Source organism: Falco biarmicus, chromosome 1 (genome assembly GCF_023638135.1).
Source record: "Falco biarmicus isolate bFalBia1 chromosome 1, bFalBia1.pri, whole genome shotgun sequence".
NCBI classification, from domain to species: Eukaryota; Metazoa; Chordata; class Aves; order Falconiformes; family Falconidae; genus Falco; species Falco biarmicus.
Genome location: NC_079288.1, coordinates 101,068,927 through 101,093,815, shown reverse-complemented (window position 1 = coordinate 101,093,815; position 24,889 = coordinate 101,068,927). Strand labels below are relative to the sequence as shown.

The following is a 24,889-nucleotide window of genomic DNA, read 5'->3' as shown; positions in this document are numbered from 1 at the left end:
CACACCCTGATTTGTTCCCCCTGGCTCCACATGCAAACAGGTCCACACTTCTGTCCTGCCAACTTTCGTATTGCTGTTACCTACCAGTCACACCTGAATTTGTCAGCTTTCCACTGTGATGTGGAATCAGAATCAGGGGCACTAGCAAGAGTCTTGTCTTTTCTGCAGCCCAGTGTTTGCATGCCCTGAATTCTGTTGTATGGCAATATCTTCAAACATTTTTCTTTCTCTTAGCTCCTGATGGTATTTCTTTGCAAGTGCTAGATAATCCTATGAGCTATGTATAATGACTAAGAGAGGTCCTATGCCAAAGTCGGTGAGGTAGTCTTACTATGGCTAACTTAGATGAAAGCCAGTTTGTGGACCTCATCTTTTGGTGCTGGAAAAAGCTATCTATTCCCATTCAAGATTGCTACTCGTTGAGATGTCTGTGTATGTATTACTACATACTGTCTACTGTTCATGAGAAGTCATGTAAATTTTACATACTACTTGCAATTCTCTGATGTTGCTCCTCTTCTGCTGTGATTGAAACAGCAGCATTGGAAATGTTTGCCTGAGGGAACTAGTCAGTGACTAGCTAGCTGCAGTAGCTCCCCACTCCCCCTGCTTCCCCCCCCCCCCTTTTTTTTTCTGCCCCCCTGCCCAAAGTCCTGTCATCCAGATTTAAGTCCCAAAAAACACAATATGAATGGACCACTTGTGGTGCTGGCTGTCTTTCCCAGTGGTCCGGAAGCTAACGGTTGATGCCACTGGTATTAATAATGAAATATTTCCTTTTAAACAGCAGAAGTATCGTCATGGCAATATTGCTTAATATAGATCATCTGTGTATAATCACAGTGCAGCAAGCTCATATTTTATGCCATGTAGTCAAGTATTTCAGGAGCTTCCTAGGTATATGTCTTCATATTAAATGCCATGAGAAGGCTTTTGAGTGTTTTTACAAGTACAGTGAAGTTGTGTGGTAACATCCAACATAGAAATGAGTACTTAAGCATGTCTTTACAGCAGGTATCAGAAGCATAACTGGCCTTTTTGCCAAGAGAAATCTACTCCAGTTACCTGCAATATCCTGCCTTTGGAATGTGCTTGAAAGTTGCGGAAACCTGGAGAATATTTGGAAACATTCTGCTTTTTCACTTTGGAATCCAGGGAATTGTCAGTAGTACACTTCTCTAGCAGCTAGAGAAGACCCTGGACTTGCTTGAAACCTCTTGCAGTGTTCTGGCTTGAAGTGGCTGCAAAATTGCCTTATTTTGTTATCTGAGGTCTTTTTCAGTATAGGGAGAATCATCTGAATTTGGATGTGTAAAGCTGGTGAGTGGAAGCTTTAATTGTAGTATTCAGTATGTCAGAGGAAGGCTGATAGAGCTTAAAAGAGAGTAGCCAAAGGCAAAGATGAAAACAATGTGTTTTATTAGTATATGGAGAAAAAAAGTAGTAAGTCTATAGAAGAGTACACCTTGAGTAATGATATAAACTCATAAATTTCAGATGCCAGGTGATATTTTTCCGTGATGTTTCATTACAGAATACAGTGGGAAAGATGTGTTGTTTTTTCTGGGAGCGAAGACAGGCAATGGTATTGAAAACTGTGCTGGAAAAAAGTGACAAATGTTAACAAGCAGTATCACGAAGTCCAGTCTGTGTAACTCCCTGGAGTCCCAGAGTAGTTAGTAATGAAGTGATGGAGCTTATGGCATCCATTGTTAAAAGCTACTTCTACCCTGCCTCCATGGAGGAATAGTAAATACTGCATTTTTTAGAAATACTTTAAGGGAGAGGCAGAGGCAGATTAGTGAGTGTTTACACAGAAATGCCTTTAATTGGTCACGGAATAAACAATAAAACACCTGGAAAATCATGGTAACTTGGTTTTGGCAAAGGACAAGTTGTGTTTGAAGGGTGGCAAGAGATTAAGAAAACACATTACTAAGAGGGAAAGAAGAGAAATGGTCTGACACAGTGTGCTTAACCTTTCTGCATGTCTTCGACAATAATTATCCCCAGGGTTAGTAAAGTAAACAACTGTCTTGGTGTGCATTAAACCAGCTTAAAAAAACCCCAAGGTGTTAGAATCTTTCACCTTGGCAAAAACTGAATATCATGGTGGCTCAGTCCTTCTTCCTCACATTCCTCCATTAATTCCTGTGAAGGTTAAATACTTCTGAGTATATGGATTCGACAGGTGAAATTCATTGCTGAAAAATGCCAAGTTGCGGGCAGCAGCAGAAATATTTCTGAAGTCCTGAAAGAAAAAGAAAACGAGGAGGCTAAAAATGTAAGATACCTTTAATTGCCATACGTATCCATTAGTCCTTGCCGAAGGAGCAAGTTGTCACTAGATCTACTAGATGGTGCAATCAACTGTATTGTATGAGGTACAGATACTATTTATAGATTTAAGTTCCTTAATATGCTATCCAGGCATTGACTAAAATCAATGAGTGATGTGTTGTTGCTGCAGAAATGACAGGAGTAAAAAGACAGCATTTGGGAGAGTGTGTGTGTGCTTAAGGTGATGATATTCTATATTATGGAGTAACATGATGGGCCATATATTACATGCCCTTAAAAGGAGTAAGTTTAGGTTGTTGATTAAAAATAATGACAATAATGATAAGAAAAGCTTACAGCCATTGTTGGTAAATTGAGTTAGTTTTGCTATGCCATGTCAAAGTTAACCTTAAAGCTTCTAGAATGTAGTTTGGTCTAAAGAGTGCGTGCGGAGCAGCATTAAGTCTTTTGTATGAAGGGAAGGTTAACTGTCATAGTAGCAGCTAACTAAGTTATTTTAGTAGACGTATATGAAAAGATTGGATCACATTTGGAAGTAAGTAAACAATAGTCATGTGCATGCTGTCCTGGGAAATAAGAAGAGAAACCCAGTACCCATAGGGGCAAAAATGACTGTGAGAATGAAGAACCTGGTTGGACGTACTTGATACTGTATTTTGTGATCCCTCTTGACATGTTGGGTTGATCACTCATTCACACTTCTGATGAAGGTGTTCTCACCATTATGTGGCCTTGCATCATATCCAGAGTGAACTGAACAGGGAAGAATAGGTCTCACTTTTGTTGTCACAAAGTATCACACATCACTTGTATCTAGTGAAACCTTACAACTGGAGAAGTTTCCCATTTTCTGATAAATACAAGGTTGTAGTTTATCATTGGGAGCTATTTCTACACCACCATTAGACCTATTGGGAGATATCCATTGGTAGCTTCAATCCCACACAAATTGGTGTTAATAAAGCAGGCTGCTAGTGTGCTAGTGTTGGGGTTTCCCCCTTCCCCCCCCCCCCCCCCCTTTTTTTTTTTTTTTTTTTTCTTCTTTTTCTCCTTCTTTCTCTCCAAGTTGCCATCTCGCTGTAGAGGTAAAAAATTTTGCTTTCGAGAAACGTGTTCTTTAGTGTCTTTCATCATTATTGCCTGAGTAATCGAGTTGGGAATGAATGCATTTGCTTTGACTTGACACCTGGATTATGTGGTTTTGTCTCTACCAATTTGTTTTTTGTAATCTCTTCATATTATATCTGCTGTTTCCTGAAGTTTTTGCTTTCATTGCTGCCAGTATTCATTGTCCTTTTTGACTTACGCTCATTTTTAACGTGCTTTCCTAGTTGTTAACTTTGGGTTTGCCTCTTCTGAAGCCCTCAGTGGAGGAAATAAGGTACACTATAAATCGAAGAGCATTGTTGTTAGCCATTTTTTCCTGCTGACTGTATTTTGGCAAAAGTGCAAGGAAGTGGATGGCGATAGGTTGTCCTTGTGGATGGGGATAGGAGCACATGCCTGTGAACATGCCTCTTTGCTTACCATACTTTGTAGTGAGTGGCACGTGTGGTTCAAGGACTGCTGTCCAAATAGATTGTTCCGGTCAAACAGCTCTTCTATTTTTGTATTTCTGACCCAAGTTATTAAAGAGAAAACTCTTTAAGGGCTGTTGTAGGTTTGGAAGTGACACTACTTTTACTAGTTGTATTACAGTGGAGGAGGATGTGAGACACAAGGAACTTACCAGAATCATGTTCCATTTGGCCCTGTAATGGTTGAAGAGGATACTGATTCTTGTTAACAGTTTGCCTGCTTTTTATGACATTCTGGTCTCACAAGCATCAGAGTATCTCTTGTTTGGGTTCTTTTGCCTTGATTCTTCTTCAGTGCGTATGCAAAGTTCTGTGTGAATCCATTTGGGGATGAACAGCTTGTACCTGCTCATTGTACACCTGCAGGGAAACAAGAGAAGCACAGTGCATTTCATTTTACACTCTGGTTTGCACATTATCTAGACAGAAGCGTAATACCTAAAGGTCCTTGTTTTGTGGCACTGAAGAAGTAAAATGTGATGCCGGAAGTTACTCTTGAGTATCTTCATGTGCAGGCTGTTGGTAATAACATTTTCACTTGCTGTTGGGGAGCCAGCACCAGATCTGCTCTGAACCCATCCTCCTATCCCAGTCAATAAAGTTGCCAGAGCATGACAAAATCAGCTGTACCATTCCTCAGGGGTGCGCTGATTCCGTACGTGAACCGAGAAACTGACAGGATGTGCGGAGCTTGGGATCTCCGTTACATATGGCCAGAGGTGAAAGTGTGTTCTTCTTTTCTCCTGCACTTTATTTTCAGTGAAGGCCTTTAGTGAACACTCCCATTTCCTTAAACTCAGTCCGTATACTTGGTGTTGAAAAAAAAAAAAGTGTTTGGCAGAAAGGGGGAGTAATTTAGAAGAAATGCCTTTAAAGCCAGCGTACTGTTTCCTGCTGGACACATTCTTTGAGGCCGCATGTCTGTCTGCAGCGGCACAGGCTGTCTCCCTGAATATGCAAGGACTGAAATTTCTCATTGTTTTTCTGGGACATCTTGCCACTAATGTTCCTCTTAATTTTGTTTTTTCTGCACACTGATTGTTTTCATTTTAGCTTCTCTATTGAACTGTGAATCATTTTGGGCTACACAATAATATCACATTACAATGTGACAAGAGTTTTTAAACCATCCCAGCTCCCTTCCCCTTGCAAGGGCTCATGAAAAAATGTCCTGTTATTATGTTAGCCGCTTAAGGAAAATACCAGCTGCTAGCAAGCTGCTTTTCTCCACTTAGTCACTATAACCAAATTGTGTGAACTGTAATATCATTCCCCAGGCTATTCATGCTTAATTGGTAGCACCCTTTTACTAACAGCTCAGGAGTAGAGGAAATGTTTTTAAACAGTCTTAATATGTAACACAGCAACATGGGATTAAAATTCAGTACATTATCTCTCTTGGTATTTTATTACTGCAGGTGCACAACAGCCACTGGTCAGACATATGCTCTGGGCAACATTGCAATTAATCAAAGCTATTCTGTTTATACACCTGCACTCACAAAAGATCCTGCATGTAAATAGAGGATGCCAGAGAGAAGAATCAAGGAAAAGACTGATGGAGCCTACATCGTTGTAAATTAATCGCTTGCTTAGGGGAAATATTGCAGAAGGGTACAAGCAATTCTTAAACCAGCTTGATTGTTACCCCAAGGCTGCAGGTGTTGGTGGTATTTAAAGAATGTTTACAGATAAACTTCCACAGCAGCAGAGGTTGATTCAGCTCTAGCTGAACTCAAGGGGCTGTTTTGATTGTAGTGATCAGACAATACTCCTTAACGAAGAGAGAGCAGAAATGTTGCACGTGGCATTAATGTTGATTATTTTGCAAGTCTCAGTGACCGGCATGGGGAAGTTCTCCTGTCTGCTCCTGTTGCTGTGGCTTTAGCGCAACTCCACAATACCCTGCGTGCAGAAGAGACCGATCCCTCTTCTGTTGCACATGGTTGGAAGTCATGGTGATGCTGAAGCACGGAAGTTGCTGGCGGTTGCTTCCTTGGCGAGACTTTCTTGGGATGTGTTACAGGGAAGCACATGGTGAGTCTCACTTTGCTGTTTGTCAGGAGCAAGCAGTGTGAGCCCTCTGCTATGTGCAGTTTTTTGCAGAGATGGCATTGGCCACATTGACCTGGTCTGAACACTCTGCTCTAAATTTTTAGGGCTGTGATGTGTGGGTTTGGGCAGGAGCTGTATTGTGCCTTCAGTACCTACCCTCCGGTGTTTCAAGGAAAAGTGTTTTATTGAATTTCCAAAAACAATTCTTAACAGCTGTAGACTTTTTTTTTTTTCTCTTTTTTTTCTGGAAAGATTAAGGATGTGGTGAGAGAAAGTAGATAAATAATAGGATTTGAGGTAACTTGCACTTTTGTCAGATGTGTGACTAGCGTAGTGGGTGGGTTTTCTGGAAGAAAACATTCTATAGTAGCATAATGATTTCTGCAGAGACAAAGTGAGATACTGTGTGTATGCTACATTATAGCATTAAACTTCAGGGCCTGTAACTACTCCTACAGACTTAAGTGTTTAAAAGTTAATTATGTACTTAAATTAAGCATGTGTCTGAGAAATAGCAGTATTACGTGCTGAGTCACTGTTTTTAGAGGTAAGGGGATCTTGTCCGGGTGGTACAGGACATGACACTTTGGCTGCCACATTTTGCATGGACAGCCATGAATATCTGCAGCAGTGGCTCTTGGAACAGTGGTCATTTGTGGCTTAAATGCTTTTGTCTGAGAGGACAGGGATGATCTGGTGGTATCCACCACTGGGCAAATCTAGGAAGACTTTAGATCTAGGAAGCAGCGTAGTTGACATGAGCAGGTCTTCGGAAGGTGCTGTTTACAAGAGCCACCACGAGGCGTTCGGTACTACCTTCTGTGCAGAGGAAAATGGTGTGATGGGCCATGTGGATATTTGGCATTTGCTTAAAACTTCAAATGTTCATTATGTTTCCTCATGTGATTGAATGAGTATCTTGTAACTTTTGACTTGTGTTGGGTGGTGGGTTTTTTTGTGTGGTTTTAATTTTGTTTGTTTTTGTTTTGTTAAAAGAAAAAACACAGTGGGCTTACCACATTAAAGGTTGAAAGAGATTTTAACAACGGTTGGAGAGAGTTGCCTAATTTTCCATCAGGGCTTCAAAGCCGTATGTTGTCAGTGTAGAAGAATGAAGGCAAGGTGCAGGTTTATTATGTACAAATGGATTAAATAAGGTTTGTTTTTGATTGGACACTTTATCATTCTTAAAAAATAATGAAATACTTCTGGAAGACAAAATAGGCCTTGTATCAAATTTATTTGTAATTCAAATATTTTGGATTTAAACCTGCCTTTTTTGTTTAGCTATGAGAAGCGCAGCAACAGAGAGCTGAACAGGTCCCAGTACTGAGCGGGGCCTGGGTATAGGCCTGTGCTTCGCTAATTTCATACCGCAGCTTCAAGTACTTCAGTGCTCTGGAGGCCAAAACAAAAGTGGATCTACATGTGGAAAATATGAGCTAGCTAAGCTATTGCTTACTGTACTAGTACTTAGCGTGAATGTGATTGAAGGTTCTGGTTGGCTATTGTTTTCCAGCAACATTTGGAATGACTTCTTGGTTTTGTTTTAAAATTTTGCTAATCTTTTGCCTGAAACCTATCCTGAAAAGGATATTCTGTGTCCCACCTCTTTAATATATTGCTCTTTATATCACAAAACATAGACTTTACTTGATTCACTTTTCAGAGAAACTAGCAGATTGAACTCGCCTGAATTACAGAAACATATTTAAAATGGTTGAGTTTTTTTAAAGAAAAAAACCCCCATAAACCCAAACCAAACCCCAATTTTTTTATCTGTGGGCTTTATTGGTTTTGCTTTTTGAGCCACACCTTTAAATAATTTAAATAATTTAATTTTATTTAAATAATAAATAATTTAAATAAAAAATATTGAAGCCTTCTAGAAACAGTATTAAATAGATTTTGCACTCTTTTAATGAGATCATCAGGCCAAATGTTTTGATTGCTGTGTTAATACAGCACCAGAAATAGAGTTTAATTGCAGGTACAGGTTGACAACAGTCCATATATCAGTTTTTCATTCCTGGGCACAAAGTTATTCTTTTTGGACAGACAATGCACCTCAAACCAGGAGGCTTGTTTGAAACTTTGCATTCTGTTCTATAAATATACAGGGTGGTTAAACAATTTGTCTTATTATTGCACTACAGAAAGAAATCAAGAAGGTTACTACAGTATTTGCATTAAAGTTGGAATATTCAAGGCAATTGGTGTGACAGCTCTTAGGGATGAATCTTGACGTGCACATAAATCTGGTACTGTAGTGTAGGACACGACAAAGCAATATCCGAGGGACAGTGGCTGGTTTCATATGAAGTACTTCTAACCAGAGAGCGCCGTGTAACTGGATTACTTGCATTGCTTGGGGCTGCTGCCTCCTTCTAGTGGAACAAAACTAAATAGTTCCAGTCTTTGCTGCATTAACTCACTCGGGGCAACTGCAGAAGGACCCTTTGGAGGATCCAGAAGGATCCTCCTTGTTTCTGGAGTGGTGCAGTGGGGGAAGAGTTTATGTTTATCTTGAAGCTGAGTTGAGAGGGCAAATTGAAATTTTGCTTTGTCTGCTGTGGGAGCCCTAAGATTTAAAAGCAGTTTAATGCCTAATGAGGTGGAAACTTTATGGGACATGTGAAAAAAGGCTTTGAAAATCCCACAGGTAGCGAACTGATGTACTGATATTGTGTACTTTTGAGAAGTATTATCTTCCTCTATCTATTGGTGAAATGGCTTGTGGACCTACGAGCTCAGAGTTTTAAACTGTCTTATTTTCAAATGCATGGCCCTTGCTCATCAGTGTATGCTATGAGGCAGAGGAGTGAGTTTTAAAAGGAAACACAGGACCGTATATTAGTGCAGGCCCTAGAGCATGCAAGAGAGAAGGCTGAAATCCTATGATGATGGCTCGTGACCAAACTATCTGAAGTATGGGTGTTTGTGCGAAGGTAGGATGTGCTGCGCTGTGACTGGGTGGGTATAACGCTGTGTTGTTGGAAGGACCTTGTCTTCTGGTTCGGAGTGGTGTATGAACAGTGAGATCATTTCACGCTGGCAGCTTGGTTTGTGTGTTGCTGCCTTTCTAGTTCAGAGCCAAAACAGACATTGGGTTTGCAGGTTTTTTTTTAGTAATAAGCCATGACTTATTATGAGAAGGATGGGCTTGTCAGAGGGATAAAGCATTTTGGGTTGCACAGCCCCAAACCATTTATGATGTGCTAGAATATGACCTAAACATTAAAAGATTTATATTTGTCCTTAGCCTGAAAAATATTCCTGTGCTGTACTTAACTTTTTCTCTTGCACCTGCATTTCACTGTGGAAAATATTTTTTTAGTGAGAAAATGTCATGGCGAATGCACTGAAAAGCACAACAGTTTCTTATAAAATCTGCCTTAAGACTGTGAGTTCAAGCCAAAATCTTCGTGTGTTATGATGCGATACTACTGCAATAGGAAAACAGTGTTGGGTACAAAGTGCTGAGAAAGAGTTGTGCAAAATGGGAGGTACGAGGTGAATAAAAGTAGGGATAATTACAGATTTAAAACGGTGATGATTGTCAATGCAGAAACTAGTATTTTTCATTAAAACTTCCCCCTAAGTCCTGCAAAATCTTAGCTTGGTCTTCAGTGGATTCTGTTTAGTAAGCTTTTACTTAATAGTTATGTAATCATAAAATCCAAAACAATAAATTACATTGCTTACCACTTTTGGAATGTGATGGATTTTTAAACATGCATGTATTTATGCTGTCCTATTTGTCCACTACAAACTCGGGTTTTTTTCTTCTTTTTCAAATGACTGTTGTGTTAGGTGTCACTAGGAGGACCTGATTCTTCACAAGGGGTCATCTTAGAAGTTTGTGATAGTTTTTCTTTTTCTGAAGGTGTATCAAGTTGAGCCAATGAAATTGCTATTTCCTCATCTAAAAAGGTTTCCCCTGAGGATTGTCAATACATGTATCTATTTTAATAATGTAGCCACATGTACTAAGAATTTTATTTTAAAAGAAAACACTTGTAGTAGATTCCTGCCACGTATGTTTCACATCTCCAGTGTTTTTGTGATTCAGTCACTTCAGATGAAGCTGGTAGACAGGACTATTTCCTTGAATTGCGAATGACTTGTTCTCAGAGGGATCTGCAATTAGAAAAGCCTGGTGTGATACTGTCCTAAAACATTTTTTAATACTAAGACCTATGTGTGAATTTCTAAGAACATAAGAATAATGAGGACAAATTCTGTCATTTGTTCTTAGAGGTGTATTTTTCTAAATAACAGAATTTAAACTTCATGTTCTAAAAAAGTATTAACAGAGTAGTATTTTTTAATTATTCCTCAGGGCATGTCGTGCTGGTTTTTTTCCATTGTTTTTCTTCTTTGAGGAAGACAGCTCTGCTTCTGTTGGATAGAAGGTAAATATCCCTTTCCTAATTTAAAGATTCTGATCATAAGCACATGAAAGAGTTGAATGTTATAAGTAGGACTAAAGAGAAAAGAGCTAGTAGAAAAAATCTTGAAATACTTTACTTTGAATTTTAATGTTGAAAATAACATTTGGATGCTTGCTTGAACAGATACTTGGTTGAAGGTTGAACAGTAACAACAGTATCAAACTCTGAAGGGAGAAGAAAAAAAATACTGATTTTTTGCTTTCTAAAGTAGATATTGCACCTGAACCGAGAAACAAAGCCTTTGGTGTGCATGGAACACTAGTAAACACTGGGATATGTGAAGTGGGTCCTCTCACTGAGAATGTCTCACTTGTGTTTCCAGGCTTTGCATTGGCATCATCATCATTTCCAGGTAGTTATTAAAATCTGCTATGGTGTCCTTCTCTAAGGATGCTAGTGAATGCTGTACAGCAACACTGCAGATAGACAGTAGGAGATGGTAAAGGAGTGATAATCCTGAAGAAACAAACAAGTCGAGCTGGGGACACCTAGGGGAAGCTGAGAGATGAACTTCAACTCTTCCTGACAGGAAGCAAGGTAGAACATGAACGCAAAGCAGCTATTTTGACTGTGGCAGGAATAGAAGCACTCTACTTGTTTAAAGTATGGAATTGAGAAAGACCAAGTCAGTTATCAGAAATGGTAATGTATGTGGAAAGTTTTGCATCCTGGTGAGGTGCAAAGCTTTTGAAAAACACCAACTTGGGTAAGAATGGGTATCATGAGAAGCTGCTGAAACAATTTTCTGTTGAAAGAAATCTGTCCAGCTCTGTCAAACAACAATGTTTATCTAGGCCTTTGGATTCTTAAGGAAAGATCAGACTTTCATTAGGAATGACATTTCCAACAAGACCATTGGTAGATACTTTTTTTTTTTAAAAAAAAAACTAAATAAGAGGAAAAAAGAACTAGCTAAGCTGCAGAATAAATTGAAGCAGATTATGAATGCTGGTGGAGGAGTAAGACAATGTTGTAGTCAATGTGGCTAGCAAAGTGCAGGGCCATGGGGACATGTGGTCTCCACAAATATACTTGGAAAAGAGAGTAGTAGATGTCCTTTCTAGAACGGAATTGAGACAAGCAGCAAAATTTGTTATTCCTGTAGCTTTTGAAGTAAGTGGTATAAAACTATTTCCATGAAGATCCCTAGGAACTGGAATATGCAGAAAGTGACCTACAAGTAATTTATGTTGGTCTTAAAAGAACGCAGACACTGGGGGAAATAATCCAGGACTGTGAAACTTGACAAGTTGGAGGTCGTCAGGCATTTATAGAAATTTCAGATTGTGGTTCAAAGTTGGCATGGATCTGTTCCAGATATGCTGAAAAGATGTACTTGTTTGTTTGAGGTGGTTGTGTCTTCTGTCCACAAATAACGTCATTAGAGAATACAACTGTGTCTTATGTCTGAAATCAGTATTTGCTAGCAATGGCATATGGAGATGTGGGTATAACTTGGGAGTCTTTAGTAGTAGTATGGGCTTTTTTTTTTTATTAATTGAGCGTAATGAATCAAGTGTGTGATATCCTTAGACCTATGCTATTATGGAAAATCATCTTGGAAATCACTAGCAGCACATGTAAAGACCCCTGGCCCCTAAATTACAGGCCACTACACCCAGAAGTGGTTGGGTTGTTTAATAGGAAGCTTCAGTGCAATTGTGACTGCTTATTGTTATGAGTAGCATGACAGCAATCAAAAAGATGAGAACTGGACAGGTAAAGCTTTTTCTAACAGCAAGACAGTTCACACGTGCAACAGCAAAAAAGGACTGCAGGAGGCAGCTGTCCTCAGGAAGTTTTTTCTTTCTCACTGGAGGCAATCACTGAAGATGCAAAAGGATTGTGGGGAAAAATATGAGACTCCAGCTTTTGTTTTCTTTCTATTTTCCCCTCTTTTTTTTCAGAATTAAGGGGGAAAGGAGAGGGTTTCTCAGCTTCTAAATTAGAATTCTAATTTTAGAATTCTAAATTCTAATTCTAAATTAGAAGCTTGTGGCAGAGTCTGTGGAAGGTTCATATCTGTGATGTAGAGGCTAAAGCATGAGATGGTGTAGGAGTCTGTAAGACAGACAGAAGACAAATTTTCTTCAGTTAGAAAGTATTGATAACATATCCATGAGGTGTTAGTACTTGGAACTTCTGTATTCATGTGTGTGGCTTGTCACAAGAGATGTATGTGTTCAGAGTCTGGATGGCCTCATCAGGCTTGAGATCTTGATGTTGGAACATACAGGATTAAATTCAATTCCTGAGGGAATAGTTCCCTGAAAAACCAACAAAAGTTGGAAGCATGTTTCTGACTTTTGTCTCTACAGAATGGTAACCTTAATGAATTCTCTCCCCCTGCCTCCCCACTGTGTGTCACAGTACTACAATTACCTTAAAAAACCTGTAATTTTTGTATAATGATGCATGGAATGAGAGTTTATTGTTGATCCATAGCCTCTGAATAGGTTATGGTAATGTTTTGAATACCTTTGTTTTCAAAATCTTTTGGAAAGTCCTACAGCATTTGAAAGAGGCTGCATTTCTGCCTGTGTGTATATCTAGGGAGGAGTTAATAAAAAAGTGGCAAACTTTCTGCATCATTACTGTTGTTTAAAATGAATTTTGGTGGAAGTCCATAGGTCTAATACCATCTTTGCTTCTGCTTGAAGACATCTTAGGGAAGATACCTGAACAAATAGTCTTGTCACAAGATTAGACACAGGAGGTATAAAATTGGTATATGCTACGTTGAAAAGTGGGAGTCTTTGGAAGGACACAGGGAAAGCAAGTATGTGCAGAATTTCTGTAGTGAGGAGTTAATATTTTAACAGTAAAAGAAATTCACATATATGGAAAAGGTGCTGATGTAAATCTGGATTAAAAGCAAAATTGTAAAACAGTAAAGCAGGACCAAGCATGCTCCCCTATTGCAGGAAGGTGCCAGTTTATTTTGTGGCAGGAAATGCAGCAACACTTGATGAAACCTTGCAGGTCTGCAGGTTTCTTTGTGGTTTTGTTTTTATATTTATTTCACAATTACATTAGTGTAATATGTGAGCTGAGAAACATCTTCAGAAACATAACTGGAGAACAACAGAACAACTGGAGAATACAGATTTTTCATCTTTAAATTTGAGAGCTTGGAAAGAAGTAGGATTGTTTTTTGTTTGGTTTTTTTTTTTTAATGCAAAACCAGAAAAAATGGAACAGATTTGAGCCTCGCATCCATAAATCAAGGTTAAAAGGTACTGTCAGCTATGCCTATGCAACATGTAACTTGAAGTCTCATTTTTTGCAGCAATTGGGCAAAACTGTTCTGGATTTGAGGTGAAAACTTTGTGTATGTTACCTAATGCCAGAATATGTCAATTATGAAAATTAAGTAACAATTGCTTGGGGTGGGAGAGGACTCTAAAGTGTAGTTCTGAAGAGAACTGATCCTTATTGGGTGGTGAGACTGTTTATGTTACTCTGTCAGAATTGCTGTTTTCAGTGGGAGCTCTGTGTGCAGGTAGGTACTAGAGAGCACAAGAAGTGTGGATCAGGTGGGGCTGCTTGGTGGCAGATTCAGATCCTGCACCTGCCATTTCAAGGTCTGTGGAGCCATGTGGGTGGACAGACAAAGTGGCCCTGGAAGAGATTGCAGAGAAAAGTTTTGATAGAGGAAAAAAAAATTGGAATACAGCTTAGATGTGGTCAGTCTTTATATTAGTTTACAGCAGCAAGTATGCAAGAATATGAAGATTCCAGGCATGAACTGGGAAGAGAAAAATTAAAGGAAAAACATTATTCACATAAAAAAATGGAGCAGGAAAAAGATTAGCTTGACAGAAGAGCAAAAAGGAGCATGGAAAACCACGGAAGTCTCAGAAGCAAGCAATGCTTTCAGGAGGGTTTTTTCACAGGGTAAAAAAATGTAGCCGGAGGATATCGCAAGGGCTGAAAAATAAATGATCTTCCAGCCACTTAAATAAGTGAGAGGGGGAAAAAACCCAACCAAACCACCCCAGCATTCTGGAAGCAATGTTGAAATGAGAGAAGCTTTCTTTAGAATAGAGAAAAGAAAAAAACCCCACAAACCAAGCAAAAAACCTCACTGGACTGGAAAGCAGAGCGTGATGGAACAGCCAGTCTTGAGCACTGCGGAGGAGACAGCAGAAGTTAGTATGAGAGGTACGTTGCAGAGGATGGTAATGAGTGGCATGCTGGGGAGAAAAGGGAGAGTTACTGCTGTTCTCTGAAAGCATGTAAGAAGTTGTTTGCGGACTGAGCAGAGTGCTGAAGTTGGCAAAAAACCTGTTGCTGTTGATTAAGTCATTGAGGATGCAAAGTCCTGGTTGTGAGTGACTGATGTATAAAGTTCCTCTGTCCAGTGATAAAAATTCTACTCTGACAGATGCTGTCTTCCCATCTGAAAACTGAAGATGAACAGAGTCGGATGATAGCTAAATAAAGCAAAGTCGTCATTCCAGCGATTCCTGTTTATGGTGGGGAGCAAGGGGAAGCAATCAACCTAAACTATAAGAGAGAGCTGAAAAACAAACTGTCAGTGGCAGGAAGAATGAGTGAGCTGGCCTTTTGGCCAGGTTGGTTTGGATTTTGTCATAGCTCTGTGTGGAGGATTTTGGTGCATTTGTAAGATACATAGCACTGGCTACCGAGGAGCGTAATGTAGGCAGGTGTTGAGCAATGCTTCCCTATGCATACCAATGTTGCTGATACCGAAAAAAAAACTTCCAAGAGCACTTCCAGGTATTTTGTATTTAAGATTACTGAAATGTGTCTTCCCTTGGGCAAGGATGTTCTTTGTGTTACATACCTAAGGCTGAAACCTCAGTCACTCTTCATAACTTCCTGTAGCTTTATACCTTGATAAAACAATCCCTTTGTGACAGGAACAGACTAAATTTATGACTGAATAAATCTGGTATGATGACTGGGATAGAAGCTCTATGAAGATTCTATTTGTATATAAAATAAAATTGAAAAGCTCTTATTAGTGGGTGAAGAAAGATAGAGATCTTCCTCTTAGAGATGCCTTTGTCAATAATCCTCTTCATGTCCTCTTTCCTGTAGCAGGCTGTATCATCTGCATCTGATGATTTTATACTCATCAGTTTAAAATAGTGGGTCAGGGCCACAACTGGCAGATGCCAGCATGATTTCTTCAGGACTGATTTAGAGGTCAGTGTTCCTAGAAATTTCTTTAAGCAGTTTTGCTATAGAGGATGAAAGACTTATATGAGATCTGAACCCGGCAGCAAGACCCAGTCCTTTCCACTGTAGAGAAGTATCATGTTCTACAGAATATTCAGTAATGGTAGCAGCAAGCTCACTAGCTAACAGGGATTAAAAACAATTTATTAACATCTGAAATAATGTTGGGTTTTCTTTACATAAGTGCACCATTCATCAAAATATGCTGATTTTAAAATAAATAAATAAGCAAGCCCTGAGGGTTGCTCAAAAGATGCAGGGTAGATCCTCTAGTCTTTACACAGAAGTTCAAATTATTAAAAAAAACTTTCTAGGCTTGTTATTGTCTACAAGGCAGATGGGAACATTGATCTGTGCTTCTAACTTACCTCTCTGGCTCAAGCCTGCACAAAAGAAAACGGGTTTTCAAATGCTTCTTTCTTTAAGGATAACTGCACTTTCAATTCCAGTTCATAGATTTCTGTAGCATTAAATTCTGCAAACCATTGTCATTAACAATCCTATAAAGAGCTGCAAGGGATTATATTTCTTATCTTGTACTGATACAAACCAAGGATTTTTCTGAAGAAAATATTTTAAAGCCTCCTACTTTAGCCAAAATGATGATTACAAATGGATTTGCTTCTTAGAGACCAATGAAGTATACAAGAAAATTTTCCACTTCTCAGGGAGATCCAGCCTAGGCTGGTTAAATTAAAAACCTCTTTAACACCATAGCAGATAGCCTCAACAGAAGCAAATGCTATAGTGGGTGTTCTCCTGTGTAGAAATTTATTAAACCTATCCCAATGCGCTTCCGTGTCTTTTTCTTTCTTTGTCTCTCCAGATTCAGCTGTTGTTCTGCTTCAACTTGTGCACGTGGTTACGTTCCTTCATTTCCCATTGTGTCTTTTTTACCCCTTTTCGCAGGGAACGGGTAAATATTAGAGGCATATTGTTGCCAAAGTTGGTGCCGAAAAGACTCCTTCTTTCTTGTATTATTGTAACCTTCTGGGTTTTTAATCTTCTTTCCTTTTCTTCAGTCAGGTTGATTGTTACCCCGCTTTTCTAGTGCTTTGATCCAGCATTGCTGTATTGATTCCTTCTCCTGTTCAGCTAACTACTTCATCATTGTGTTTTGCTCATACTGATGCAGCAGCATTAGGAATAAGACCCATTATCCCTTAGGAGCTTAGACAACAAAAAAGGAGATGGAGTCAAACTGGCTTTTAGTCTTAAATATGTAACAATGCTCAAGTTAGGTCTAGCTTGTCTTTCTCTTCTTGATATTACCTGTTATGATGTTTCTACTATCTATTGCACTTTTTAATTATTCCTACATGAAGGAATTAATGAATAAAAACATCCACTCTCCACATCCAAAACTTATGCATATGGTTACTCTGTGCTGCATCTCGTAGGGTGAACTTTGGATGTGGTGATGGTGGGCATGGAATTAAGTGTTGTGCCAGTTCAACCTTGTAGATGGGCTTTTCTGGGGACTTGGACCTTTGCTATGAAAGCTGCTCGAACCTCTAAGTTGGCATGTATTTTCAGATGTTAGTGATCTCACACACACACACACACACACATTTTCTCTTCTCTCTTGCACAGATACAGTAGAGTCATGTGAAAATCACTGCTTGTTGTTAAAGAAAATGTATTTTGAATTAAGAAATCTAAAGTGCTGAAGCTGCTAAATGGCAGAACTGGGCCTTGTCCCTTGTATAGCCCTAACTCAAGGGTAGTTTAAAACTTAAGTTAATCAGTAGGTGAACAGAGAAAAAATAGATGGTCAATTTGTATATACAGGTGCTCTCAGAAACGCAGGTGTTTTTAGAAAAATTAGTATATATGAATAGGAATTGCTTGTTCAAAGTCTAAGTGTGCTTGAAGGAGTGTGTGAGTTAAAGCAGGCAGAAAGATCGTGATCTGAGGAGAAGCCTGGAACTGAGGCAGAGGCTGGAGCCGAATAGATGAATCAACTGGGACAGAGTCAGGTGATGGATTCGCAGAACTGGCAAGACTAAAGGAAACTTCTTAAACATTGACTAATGATTTGATAAGTGTATACAAGCTGTGCTGCATCCCTTTGTTCTGTGCCACACACTGAGGTGGTGGCTCAACTCCGAGTTGTGGTTAAAGCAAGCCTAGTGGTACTCATGTTTGTGTGAATTTTTCCTTGAACACTTGTGATATGAATGGAGCTGAAATCAACAGTAATCTGGCTGGAACTGGGTGGGGATTTTTTTTGTGCTTTTCTAATTGAAGAAGTGTGTTGCTCTCAGTGGTGGTTTTTTTGGTTTGTTTTTTTTAGATCACTTTTGTATAATAAAGCCTGAAGTTTCTTAGATATCTTTTATATATTCACGGAATAGGGTTTAAATGTTGTAACCTAATCAAAGCTCTGTTCAAATACTAAAGCAACTGGAACACACCATGGCTTGTAACTGGGGGTGCAAAGGGATAAATAAAAATAACTGCTTAAAGTACAGGACTACAAAATAGACCACCTTTTTACTTCTTCATTCCACTCTGCATTTTACTTTTAGTGAAATCCATTCTGAAAGATGAAGATGTCAGTGGAACTTAGGTTGGTTTTGGTGGTTCAAGGTTTTGTCTGAATCCAGTCAGAAACGTTGGCCACAGGAAAGAGAGGGTCAGGGTTGATGCTTTGGAGGCAATAAAAAACCCCCAAACCTCAAGTTTTCCCAGGTTTGTGGTTTGGTTTTTTTTTTTTTTTTTTTTTTTTTTTAATCTTTGGTTCACATCTTTTTTTCTGAATTTGTAACCTGTCTTTAATAGGGATGCAGACTTTTGCCTGCTTAGCTTTATCTTCCAATAAAATGAAACAGGGATTGACTGTAGCTCTCAGCTACTGCCCATTTCAGCTGTATTTACTGATTGAACGGTACCATATGTGCCTAAGCTCTGGTGATTATTTGTGGAGATGAAAGAGATTTACATCACCCCTTTTGCCTACAAGGCGAGCAGGTCTGTCACTTAGAGAGCCCGTTGTTCATCAGGGCTTGCAAAGTTATAGACAGTGCTTGCTGTGTGGGGAAAGGTGCAGTTAGCAGGCTGCCGTGACCCCCAAAACTTTGATAGGATAACACAGGTTTATTCCTGCTAAAGGTCTGGAATACTTTGGGGTAAAAACCATAAACAACTGTTCACGCATGCACACTAATAATAAAATTGGCAACACCTTATTAATGTTGTTTCAATTGGTTAAGGCGTGTAGAATCTGCCCCACAGGTTATTGCATGTGACAATTGTAAGGTCTGTTTGTATGCATTTAAAATACGCCTTTTCAAGTTTTATGTCTTCTTCTTTAGCTATTTTTCCTTATATATTAGAAGGAGACACAAGTTTCCCCTCCCAGGGGGAATGAGAGTCCTTATTAAATTCCACTGACTGACAGGTGGTAGCTGCATGAAAAGCAGTTTGTGGAAGAAAAGCTTTTAACTTGATTTCTTCTTCCCTGTCTGTACCTCTTGCCTCTTCCTTTTGTTCATGAACACTCAGAAAGTGAGATACAGAACATGAACAAACTGCTACTGAAATAAAAGATCGTTAAATGATTTGTATTGAACAAATATTAAAAGATGAATTTCTGTCAGTGTTTCTCCCGGTCCATTGGTCTCCCTTCTTCTAGCTGAATGTACAAAGCACAGTTGACTGTCTTAAGTTGCTGCAAGGGAGCAAAGCGCAGTGTGCGCCTTCCTGTGACACCTGTGTTTACCTGGAGTCCTTGGCATAACATGACCTTGCAGGCATCCTTCACACACTTCTTGTTTTTCTTTCAGCCATCACAAGAAACGCTCTGCCCACATTTTTACTAGTAAACCCAGTTAAACTGGTGACTTTAGGAGTTTTTGGTTTGGAAGGCAACAAATTGACTTGCTGAACACTCACTTATACTGGAGGCATGGTATAGCCGCCTCTTGAAATCATGACCCAGAATCAATTATGCCTTAGGACTAGTGTTAAAATTTTTCCTTCTTTTCAAATGGGTCTTTCTGTTTGTAATTCCTTTGGACAGCCTCTGTGTTTTGTGGTTTTTTTGGGTTTTTTTCCCCCAGCATTTGTTGGGTTGGTGTGGAGAGAAAGATACAATTTGAAAGCTGTTACGAAAAGTCAGTAGAAGAAATATGGATTGGTCAAATCTTTCTCCTTATCAGTCAAAAAAAAAAAAAAAAAAAAAAAAGGGGGTATGTGTAAAGAAAAAGAACGGGTAACTGAAATAGGGGACTCTGGTGGCCAAGCTGCCCTGTGTTGCAGCTCTCCTTGCGTTTGTGTGTTGGGTGGGTACTGGCTTCATCAACCGCAGTAGGACAGGGTAGGGTTTTCAGATGTGGTGGGCTTTGCAGCCCTGTAAGAAGGGAAGCTGCGCATCCTCGCTTGTGGACTTGCTCTGAAGAATGCAGCTACTCTTGGCTTCTGCTGCTTCACAGGCTCCTTTATGGCACAGTAAGGGGAATTGGAAGGCGTGGGTTAAAAGTCCGTTTCTCCACCATAGATGAGGCATGGCTACATGTTGGATTTAGAGTCAGAACATGAAAAAAGAAACTACCTTTAGGTAAAACAAATAGTGGCTATATTTATCCTCATTTTCTATAATCGGTGTTTTTACTTTACTCTTTGTACTATTTCAGGGTCTTGTTCTTTTGGCATTCCAAGGTCTTTGGACAGGACACCCATGTTTGTCTTTTTGACTTGGCTGGCTGGCTCTGAGGTTTTAATGTTCTTAGTCCCTGTTTTTGTGTTGCTGCCACATTGAGCTTGATAGGTAAGACAAACCATACAAAAATTACCTTGATGTGTGAGCTGCGTAGCTTTTTCCTTTCACTTGGTCACTGACAGGGTAGGGGTTTAAGAATGTAAAAATCTGTCTGTGCCCTTCCCTCCCAAATACAGTGCCATGAACAAGCTTGGATATGTTTACATGGCACTGGTTTGCTGTTGCTGCAGGGCATTGTGTGAGAAGGCAGTCGGAGAGATGTTTGGGAGTCTGGATCTCTGCAGATGTTCTGGCAGAATGGATCGGAATTGAAGTGCACAGCTTGTCATTGCAGAACCTAGCTGTGGCTTCAGTAGAAACAGCCCTTCAATTGGCCCATCTAATGTAGATGTTGGTCTGTCAGCAGTATGCACACTATTGACATGAGCAAATTGGGAAGGGCCATGGGCAGTGGTGGGCAGCCTGTAAGCAGAAGCCTGTGTGGGCTGTGGGACCTTGCCAACCATCTGTCAGTGGTCATTTCCAGGCACTTTCCTATTGCAGCTCCAGGCAGCTGTGCCAGTTTATTTGTATTTACGGTCTACCCGCAGATGGAAACCAGTTGATTTTTTTCTAACAATTGCCACTTAGGGACAAGCTGCAGGCAAAATGAACACGCAGAGAATGATTGTATGTTATTTTTTCCCTGTTCTCTTTTCAAGATTTCTAGGTTTCTGTTATTCTCAAGAGAAGCAAACTATATTAACCTGCCATAGTGTTTAGATGAACTCGCCTAGGGGCATCCTTGCTTAAGCCTAGCTGGGTCCTGCTGTGCTGTCAGGAGGAGCTCTGGCAGACTTGTAGTACTGACAATGATTCTCTCCTAGTCCCCCGCCCCCCCAACACACATGCTGAGCTGCTAAGCAGGCGGTGAGTCTGCAGCAGCCTGCAGCAAGAAAACGGAAACTGCTGAACTTGTTACTGCTGCAACATGCCAGGTTTATGCCTGTGTGCAATGCAGCCAGCCAAAGGCATTATTGCATTCTGCAGTGTTCACCAAATGTAGCTCTTGTGGGTACAGAACGTCTGGACAGGAATACCAAACCATTGTCCCAGCTGCCCGATGGTTATGTGGAATGAGCTACTGCAGATGCAGTTCTTGGCTCTTGAGTAGTTTCCAAAAATAGTGCAAACATCCTTTCTGAGAGCACAGATGGTGGTGGTGTGGCTTTATCCACTGTTGTACTGTATGAATTATAGAAGAATGATGTTGTCGCTATATATATAAACAAGGAAAATGGAAGAGAAGTCTTTTTCTGCTGTTTGATTTTTGTCATGCATCTACTGGAAAGGGTTTTTGATATCTGTAAAACTCCTTGCAAGTCTGGTTATTTTCCCTTTTACAATCCAAAGATGTGTTTCCTCCTGGTACCTTAACAGAGCACAGCAGTTCTTACCTGAAGGACTTGAAAGCTGAGTCTGCTCCACTGGACTTTATGGAAAAAGTCATGTTTTGGTCTGCATCCATGAGAAATACGAGTTTCGTCTATGACTTGTTCATAATTTGTTAGAATTGACCTGTTTCTTCTCGTTTTACTGATTTAGTGATAGCTGAAAGTCTCACTCAGAGAGCAAGGTTCACCCTTATGGATGTCATTGATCAAGATCTTTTTAGGTCAGTAAGGATAAACTTCTTGCATAGTTTTCAGATAAAATTCATAATAGGAAAATTACTTTTTAGAGGGCCCTAAATCCTTTTTTAGGAAACGGTATATAGGTATGAGCCCTTGTCACATGCGAAGTCAACACTATACAGATTCTTTAAGCTTACAAATCACCTGCATCATCTTTGAAGAAATGATTGCAAATTATTTTTACTTAATTTGTTTTTTCCCCCCCCCATAGCTGTACAGTAAGATCCTGAGAATAGCTGATGTGACAGTTTGGTAAGCAGTCGTCTTTTTCTGCAGTAAGTGAGCATTTTTGTTAAAGTGTCCACATAGTTTCTTGAAGTCTGTCTTGTATACTGCTATTGTAGTCCTCACTAACTTTCTCCTCATGTGATGCTGACACAGCTTTCAGGAATGAATCATGGAACCAGTTTTAAGTTTCTGGAGTGAATTGATGACCTTGTTGGTTTTCACTGAGGTTGGATTTCACTTGATGATGTGAACTTCACAGTTGCTTCAGGTGAATCCCACTTTGTTTACTCCCTATGTGCAAGGCTGTGAGTTGAGACAGCTCAGTAGATGGTTGATGAAAAGCCCACAACTAATTCAGAGGTGACAGAGGCGGAGTGGTGGTGTGGGGTCCTACGCAGAAGAGAACTTCGAGGGATCTTGAGAGATGCTGACTAAAAGAAAACCAGTTCCAGCTGCTGTCAGAGTGAACTAGGGTACTGATGCAGAATGCTGACTAACATCTGTAGCAATGCGTGGAACAGCTGCCCCATGTACAGTTCTGTGGGCAATTTGTGCATGTTAAGCTATAGACAAGAAGAAGGGTAGGGAAGTGCATGGAAGTTTAAGAAGTATCTGAATCTAAGAAATTACTTCAGCTTTCCTTACTCCTGACTCAGGCAACTTTCTCTTGTATGGGAGGTTTTGCGGAGCTCTGAATCTCCTTATATAATCTCTCTGTATATATGATTGTCTAGGAATGGAGATGTGAAATAAGACAGCACAGCTGAAGAACAGGTCCCACATTACTTTAGATCTAATGAGTAAGGACAACAATGAAAAACTAAGGAAAAACTGATAGTTATTATCAATCGTGTAAGACCTTTCTGTCAATTCACTTTTTATGAAACCACAGTGAAAAATGACAAAGATGATGTTATGGGTTTTTTTTGCTGTTTCAGTAACATTTTCACAAGATAGAAAAAATCAGAATTTTTAAAAATGAAGTTCTTGCCACAGCACTTCAATTAAAGGCAAGCTGAAGTGGATCTAGTATCATGTCTGCAGCTGAGACTGGCATCTAATGAGGCTCTTGGCATTGGGTGAACTGTCAACTAAACTTTGCTATGAATGGTAGTTCCTTGAAAGAAAGAATAAGATTGTTAAGGTGTTAAAGGCATGTTGTGTTACCACAGGCCTAGGGTTTTTCCAGTGTGCACTGGCTGTTCACACTTGGAGAGCTGCAAATATGATGGATTGGTAAATCTCATCTTGCTGTCAGAGGTTAATCTCGGGGCATTTGAAGTAGACCTCTTGTTGTGGGCTGTTTCTGCCACTCCTGTGAAATCAGCTGATGCTGTAAAGGTGTGTGAGTGTTAGTAGGACTGAAGACAGTGTGACACAGCTTCTCTTTTCTGGGGCTGCAGGAATGTTTTAAAAGCTGCTTTGGGATGACAGAGGCTAGCTCTAAACTAGAAAAAAGAACAAAAACCCCAGCTAGAGTTCTGTTAACCAATTACAAAGGATTATTTAAAAAGAAATGGCATTTTTTACTTCCACCAACATTTTTTAACCAAAGACCTCGTACATTTGATGGTTCTTTGAGTGTGCCTTCCTTAATGATTTAAGGAACTTTTGATGTCTTATGAAAACATCGCTCTGCACTTTAGTATACCTCGTTGCTCAAACTGCTGCTGCATTGTTTGCTGCTTTTTGTACCAATATCAAAGCCTTTTGGCCAGACTAACCTTGATGATTTTCTTACAAGCTAGGTGATAAGAGCATCCTTTGCACTTGTGGTGTTAGATGAGACCTGCCTTATTACAGTACCGCAAATGATGCTAACCTGACAGGCACAAAACCCCTTCTGTGGATCAAGACATTTTGTTCCACTGACCGGTTTCCTCTCCAGCACCAAGTATTGGCTCCTGTTGTGTTTTTGAAGTGCATCTTTGCTGTTTGCAGTAGCATCCGTTTTGTAGGAGTAGACTGCAGAACTTGCCTGTTTTATTTTTTCAGACATGCTCAGAAGAAATTGAAGGAGTACCAAATGTGTGTAAAAATACTGAAACAACAATGTGTTTAGGTAACTCTTAATAAAATCTTAGTTTGGCTTCAGGAAGAATTCGTGCTTGTTATTGTGTGATGTGGTTACATGAAGGGGAGCTCTTTTTGGAAGGTGTCTGGAACATTCACCCGAGGGTGCAAAAAGTATTAGAAGATTCATTGCCCTCAGGCAGGTGCAATGTGGAAGACGGCCACCTGGGAGTTCACAAATTAAATTCCTGGATTATCTTCTATCATAGGAACGGAAGTGTTTGGTGTTTGAATAGCATATTGCAACACATTAGCCCCAAGTTTTGCTGTGGAGATAATTGTGTGGGGCACCAGAATTCTGTAATGCTTCTCAGATGTGCTTTAATTGTTCTGTTTGAAGCTCAAGTAACTGATACAGTACAGTGAACAACTGAAGAAAATATAAACATCTAGTAGCTTCTGATTGTTCAAATATCTTGTTCACTTCATTAACCCTTTTTCTGAACTGTGTTTTCACTGTTTTACCTGCTGTGGAGCTGGTTCTTGGACAGAGGTGATTCTCTCTGGCCTGTCACAGTTGCTTCTGATGGCAATTTTCGTCAGATTCAGTGAATTTGAGCCATGTGTGGTTTCTGTAGCTTTTGGTGTCCTAGGGCA

General features: G+C 39.8%; 1 protein-coding gene across 1 annotated transcript in view; it reads left to right on the top strand.

Moving 5' to 3' along the window:
* The window catches only part of CFAP299 (cilia and flagella associated protein 299), a 223,748-nt gene that overhangs the window by 14,288 nt on the left and 184,571 nt on the right, over window positions 1-24,889 (top strand). The window contains 1 exon segment of the mRNA XM_056327477.1: window positions 788-792. Within this exon segment, the coding sequence (XP_056183452.1) occupies window positions 788-792 (5 nt within the window).